Below are 6,796 nucleotides of genomic sequence, written 5' to 3'. Positions count from 1 at the left end.
CTCCTTGTAGTCCAAGGGACTCTCAAGAGTCTTCTCCAACACCACATTTCAAAAGCATCAATTCTTTGCCGCTCAGCTTTCTTTATGGTCCAACTCTCAAATCCATACATGACCACTAGAAAAACCATAGCTTTGACTATACAGAACTTTGTCAGCAAAGTAACGTGTCTGCTTTTTAATATGCTCTCTAGGTTGGTCACAGCTTTTCTTTCAAGGAACAAGCGTCTCTTCATTTCATGGCTGCAGTCACCACCTGCAGTGATTTTGGAGCCCAAGAAAATAAAATCTGTCACTGTTTCCATTGTTTCTGCCATCTATTTGCCATGAAGTGATGGGACCGGATGCCATGATCTTAGGGTTTCTGCAGGGATTTAGGGAGGGACTTTTTCACTTCCCTTCGATGTTGCCGCTTCCAGGGCTGGCTGCTAAGGAGGGTGAGTGGGTGGCCTCTGCATGGAAGGCCTTAGGCTCAACCTCTGTCAGCCTGCGCAGGCCCAACCCTTAGAGACTGGGGAAGCTCAGAGAGAGGGAGGTGCAGATCAAGAGATCTGGAAAGCATTTCAGGGTCTGAGCCCCCAGATGTTGCCTGGACATCTGCCCAGGGACTTCCTCAGAAGCTGCTGATATTAGGCCTCAGCTTCCTGCTGTCAGCTCAGAACAGAGTCTGTCTCGGCCTCAGAGGAAATGAGAGCTTGTCCGAGAAGACAGCCTGAACATGGGCAGAGAGAAACATGGACATGCAGAGGCCCATGAATGAGCTTCAAAATAATCGTAAACACCTTGACCGATGGGATCGCAGCATGGAGACACATAGCTTCATGCAAACACTGGCACACAGCCCACCCATGGCACATGTGTCCCACCCTTCAGGGAGCCTGGCTAGGGCTGGAGGAAAGACCAGAGCAGGGGTCCTAGTAGGGGCTGAACTGGTGGAGAGAGCTGGAGGGTGCATCTGGCATCTGCTCCCTGGTACTCCTGTCTCTGTCTCAGTCATTTCCACATCACAGAGCACCTACTACTGCTATGGGAAGACTTGTCCAAAGCAGAGAGCACAGACTCGGAGACCCACCCCTGCTCCTGAGGTGCTCCCAGCAACCCCAGTTGGGGTGCAGCTGGTTCTGGGGGGACAATGATGGACAAAGGACATTCACTGGGTGTTGAGCAGGTGATGAGAGGCTAAAGGGAATTCTTGGGGGAGCCTAACAGGCAACAAAGCCCTCAGGCTGCAACCCAGGCTTGGGCAGCAGGGAAAGAGGCCAGGTGGGCAGCAAGGGCAGAGCTGCCCGGGTCACATCACCTTGATGCATGGAGGCTCTCCAGAGGGACCAGGCAAAGGGGTGCCAGGGCATCATGGCAGCCCACTGCCTGGTGCAGCAGTGGCTGCCCCGAGAACCCAGCCGCTCTGTCCCTCCCACAGCCTGGCTTGTGCTCCCTTGCTTCTGTCGGTGCTCGTGTACCAGTCTGGACTCTCACCGCTGACCAAAACCCACTTCAAACCAACTTGAGCAAAAAGGAGAAGTGACCATTTTACAAAATGGAAAAGCTGAACAGTCCGGGGGTTGTTTCAGGCAAGGTGGCCCCAGGGCTTCAGGATACAAGCCACCTCTGTTCTCACAGCCTAGACCTGTGTTGGCTCAGTCTTCCTCAGGATGGCGAGAGGCTGGAAGTTGCCCTCAGTAATCTCCCTCCCATTCCGAGTTCCCTTCCCCAGAGTTCTAAGGAAGCTGCCAGGACTCCGTCTCACCATCTTGGGTCAGCCTTGGCTCCCACAGTCAGTTTTGGCTCACATGTCCGTCCCGCAGGCCTGGGGGTGGGAGGCAGCTCTGCCCAGGGCACAGAAGCTAAGTGTGGGGAGGGCTGAGGCTTCATGAAGAGGGATGCTGGGCAGGCAGAAATGGCAGGTGACTGTGTGTGCCAGGGTCAGAGGCCCCAGAGATGACAGGTTCAGCCATCCTGTGGGGGATGACCAGGCCAGCCCAGTGGCCTTTGGGATGGCCCACGTGCCTGGAGTTCAGGCAGCTATAGAACTGGTGGACACCAGGTTTTCTGGAAGGGAGCAAGGACTTGGCTGTGCCCAGTGTGGGTTGGGTGCTTGGAGTACCCTGTAGTCAGAGTTCCATGTTATAAAACAACCCCAGCTGGGGAGTGGAAGATGGAGGAGTGTGTTGATGGGGGGCCAGGGCCAGGAGTCCATGAGGGGCCAGTGACCTGTGGCCAAGTAAGAGATGACTGGGGCAGGGTGGGCCTTGGAAGGCGGCACTAGGGTGGATCTGAGAATGAATGTGACTTGGGAAGTGGTGGCAATGGGTGGTTCAAGTAGGAGCTTCTATATTCCTGAGATCAGATGCTGGACAAGAGAAGGTCTGGATGGCCAGGTGGGATCTGCTGCGGTTGTGGGGCCTTTGGGGACACTCAGGTGACCTGGCAGCTGAAGCAAGCCTAAGGTGGACAATTTGAGTTCTGCCAGCGCAAGGCTAGGCAAAGAAGGGACAAAAGGACTGGGAAGAGGAGGCTGGGCTGTCCCCAGGCAACTGCTCTTTCCCGCCCAGGCTCCGTGTGGCCCTGGTTTCCGCCTGCTCATCCCTCAGGCTGTGGCCACGCCCCCTCCCCACTGAGAAGGGGCGGGGAGAGCGAGCCACTCTTCCTCTCCGGGGCCAGCCTCCGAGCAGCAGACGAGGGTGATAAAACCCCACAGATAACCCTCTCACCGGCCAGCCTGGCCTCACAGAGCCGCCATCACCATGAAGGACGAGGTAGCTCTTCTGGCCACTGTCACCCTCCTGGGAGTCCTGCTGCAAGGTGGGCTGGCTCCTGCTCGGGAGGTGGGTGGGCCTCGGACCCCTGCCTTCTGTCTTCCTCCCTACAGGCTCTGGGCAGGGTCGGGGGAGTGCTGAAAAGTCCAGGCCTAGGCGAGGGACAGCCCAGATCCCTGGTACTCGAGCTCTGCTGGCCCCAGAGGAAGGGATGCTCCAGGGTTGAAGGCCTGGCACTTTCCCCAAGTGGGAAGGGGAGAAGCCCCGGAAGGTGTCTGCAGGGCAAACTGTGACACTCTGGGCAGGGACCAAGGCTGAGAGGTGCCTGACCTAGGGGATGGGCAGTGAAATGGAAAAAGGCTCCTGAGGGATGACTGAGGTAGGCATGCAGGCTGCCTGGCTTGGGGTTGGGGATGGTCCCTTGACAAGCGTAAAGAATCCTGGAGTAGGGCAGGGCTTTCAGTGAGAAAGTGGGGCATCCAGCCATGTTGGATCTGAGCAGGAGGGCAGGGTGCCAGCATGAATGGATGTTCTGATGGTGGGTATAGAAGCGGGACAGCCATGGGCCTGTGGCAGCCCTACTCCAGATGATCCCTGCCCTCTGCAACTGTCTCTCCTCTGGGTGTCCCAGTGGGAGGACCCCACCCCCTGGCCCTGCCTTCAAAGGCACTCTCTTTATCCTGGAACCATGTGAAGCTGAACAAGGTTGAAACCCCAAAGGTGCCTGCTGAGTGCTCTTTTCAGATTGGCCCTAGAAGACACATTCCTGGGATAGATATGCCCTAGGACAAGACACAGCCTGAGGCAGGGCCCTGGAGGGGCTGAGCAGACAGACTGAGTTGATCTCCAGCCACAGCAGCGAGCTCACCCTTCAGGTCCTCCTCATGTAGACGCAGGGCTGCCCTCCAGGCCCTACGCGGTGCTGGCAAGGCCACCCTCGGTATTCACAGGGCACTCAGGTTGGGCCCAAAGAAAGCCGGGCACCAAGGGCATCAGAGCCACAGAACTTGCAGGAAGATAGCTGGAGACACCCAGTACTGCAGCTGTGTGTGTGGCAGGCATCTGGCCTGAGACCAAGTAGAAGAGTTCCTGTGCTCTCAGACTCTCAAGAGTCAACCCCACTCTCTCTGTACCCATCGGTGTCAGAAGGCAGAGGGGCAGAGGCCGGTGGTTTGGAGTTGGACTAGAAGAGTCCCAGCTGTTAACCACCTGGGGGCAGAGGAGAGGGTATCTAGACCGCAACTGAGGCAGGGTCCAGAGAGCCTGAACAGAGAAGCTGAGGCTGGACCGGACGCCACAGTTTGCAGGCACAGCAATCCAGGAGGTCCCTCCTGGTGAGCTCTGTGCTGGGGGAGCAGGGACAATGGCCACAAGGTGTGTGCTCCCTTGAATCTGGAAGGATGCAGCCAACGGTGGCTCAGTTGGTAAAGAATCTGCCTGCAGTACAGGAGACCTGGGTTCAATCCTTGGGTCACGAAGATCCCCTGGAGAAGGAAATGGCAACCCACTCGAGTTCTCTTGCCTGGAAAATCCCTTGGACAAAGGAGCTTGGTGGGCTACAGTCCATGGGGTCGAAAAGAGTCAGACAGGACTGAGCGCTGAACACTTTCACTTTCACTGCCTTCAAGTGGGACTCCCAGGCCAAGGATGTGGGCCACAGTCCATGCCTAGAGGGTGGGAATTGGGTATCTGCTTGTGTTTTGCAAGTCAAACTAATTCAGGAGCAAAGTCCTTTCAAGGGCAGGTGACCTGTGACGTGTCATTCCTTCCTCCTACACTCACTGGGCTGGACAGGACCTCTCAGAGCCCCAGGCCCACACCCTGCCCTCCTTATTGAGTGTCACGGACACCGGAGATGAGTGGGGTCCGGCGGTCCTCTATGTTGGGCTTTAAAGGGGAGTCTCCACAAGCAAGGCGTGGAGCAGGGATAAGAGAAGATGCGCAGACAGGCCGGGAGTCAGGGCGCCGAGTCTGACTCCTGCAATGCCTCTGTCCCCAGCCTACTTCTCTCTGAAGGTGATCTGGGCGCGCAGGGCCTTCCGCGTGTCGCCGCCGCTCACCACCGGCCCGCCGGAGTTCGAGCGCATCTACCGAGCCCAGTGAGCCGCGGTGGGAGGGCGCGGGGTGGGCAGCGAGGCAGCCCCCGGGCGGGCAGGCTCTGAGGGAGCAGGCCGGCGCCTTCATGCTGCCCCGCCCGCCCCGTAGAGTGAACTGCAGCGAGTATTTCCCGCTGTTCCTCGCCACGCTCTGGGTGGCTGGCATCTTCTTTCATGAAGGTTTGGACGTGGGCTAGGGGCGCGCGCACTGGAGCCTGGGGGGGTCCCCGCAGCAGCGGGCTCACCTCAGCCTGCCCCGCCGTCCCCTCCCCTGCCACAGGTGCGGCGGCACTGTGTGGTCTGGTCTACCTGTTCGCGCGCCTCCGCTACTTCCAGGGCTACGCGCGCTCTGCGCAGCAAAGGTGAGAAGCGGGGAGGGGCGGCTCCCCGGAGGTCCGCCGGGGCGGGGAAAGGTGGTAGATGGGCAGGGCGGTGACGGCCGAGGACGCTAGCAGAGCGCGGGCGGGACCGGGCAGCGGGTTGGAGGCGAGTCCCTTTTAGGGTCCAGTGGGCGGGTTCCCGGTGGAGCCGGGCCGTGGGGTCGGGCTGGGTTCGGCGCCCTGCCCCGCCGCCGCTGAGCCCCACTCGCAGGCTGGCCCCGCTGTACGCGAGCGCGCGCGCGCTCTGGCTTCTCGTGGCCCTGGCGGCCCTTGGCCTGCTCGCCCACTTCCTCCCGGCCGTGCTGCGCGTCACGCTCCTTGGACAGCTCCAGAAACTGCTGCTGAGGGCCTGAGACGGAGGACGCCGGGACGCCGGAGCTGGAGTTGAGCCGGAGCCTCCTGGAGGACGGAGGCTCAACCCCATCCCAGTTTCTCATTAAAGCGTCCATGACAGGACCCTGAATGCACTCTTTCAGTCGAAATGGGTCGTGCAATGCGGGTTGTAGAGCCTGCACGGGCCTAACTTCAGTGGGCCCGTGGGAGTGGGCGTGGGAGGCAGGGCTGCGGAAGGCAAGGGGCCGCCCCTCCCCACCTCCCTACCCCACGTCCCGCAGGAGCTCGATCGGGTCCCGGGTCCTGTCCTGTTCCCAGACCCTGGAGTCACACGTCCGGCCTGCCCACAGGCGCCCTTTCTTGCCGATGCTCACCCAGGGCTTCTCCCTGCGGTCAGCGCTTTCCTCGCCTGTCCCTCTATGAATCCTGCCTCTCCACTGACCCTCAGCCGCCCTATTCCGTGTACCCTTCACAGCCCACACAAGGGACTTTTTTGGATCGGTAACCGGCATCTAGATGCCTAGGAGGCACAGTGGTAAAGAATTCACTTGCTGATGCAGGAGACACAGGAAACATGGGTTCCATCTCTGGGTAGGGAGAATCCCCTGGAGGAAGAAATGGCAATCCACTCCACTCTTCTTGCCTTGAAAATCCCGTGGACAGACGAGCGTGGTGGGATGGGGTCACCAGAGTAGGACGCGACTGAGCACAGGTGTTCAGGGCAGCCTGTTGCAGCCGGCAGAGCTGGGGAAGACGATGAATGTAATCAATTTGGTTGATTGGTGTGCTCCAATATTCTTGCCTGGAGAATCCCATGGACAGAGGAGCCTGGCGGGCTATAGCCCATGCGTTTGCAAAAACTCGGACACGACTGAAGCGGCTTAGCATGCACGCACAGGCGCTCTCCAGTAAATGTCTGGGTGTCTTGGGGCCCAGATATGGAAGGAATGCCTACTGGGAATACTCCCTAAAAAGTGGCTTTTAGCTGAGAATGGAGAGAGGAAGCGGGTAACAGCAAAGGTTCTGAGCCGGCTGAGACCCTAAAATGAGTCAGGGACCAGGGACTGGAGCAGCGCCTTGGAAAAGGTGGTCAAAGCAGGGCAAGACCCACGAATGCATGGGGTGAGGAGATGGGGGTGTGCCTTTGGCAGGAGGTGGCTACAAGCACTTCGAGAGCTATGATGGGTCCTAGGGGGAGTGCTCTGAGGAAGGTCATCTTGGAAGTGGAGGGGGG

At 59.0% G+C, this 6,796-nt stretch overlaps 1 protein-coding gene across 1 annotated transcript; it reads left to right on the top strand.

The window, feature by feature from the left end:
* Window positions 1-2,741: 2,741 nt before the first annotated feature.
* LTC4S (leukotriene C4 synthase) lies at window positions 2,742-5,582 on the top strand. Its single transcript, XM_081497641.1, has 5 exons — window positions 2,742-2,799; window positions 4,753-4,852; window positions 4,959-5,029; window positions 5,130-5,211; window positions 5,441-5,582. Exons 1-5 carry the CDS (start codon window positions 2,742-2,744, stop codon window positions 5,580-5,582), a joined length of 453 nt encoding a protein of 150 aa, XP_081353767.1.
* The last annotated feature ends 1,214 nt before the right edge of the window (window positions 5,583-6,796 follow it).

The sequence above is a fragment of the Giraffa tippelskirchi genome, chromosome 6 (assembly GCF_054371585.1).
Source record: "Giraffa tippelskirchi isolate mGirTip1 chromosome 6, T2T-mGirTip1v1.2.pri, whole genome shotgun sequence".
Lineage (NCBI taxonomy): Eukaryota > Metazoa > Chordata > Mammalia > Artiodactyla > Giraffidae > Giraffa > Giraffa tippelskirchi.
This window is presented reverse-complemented; position numbering and strand designations above follow the sequence as displayed.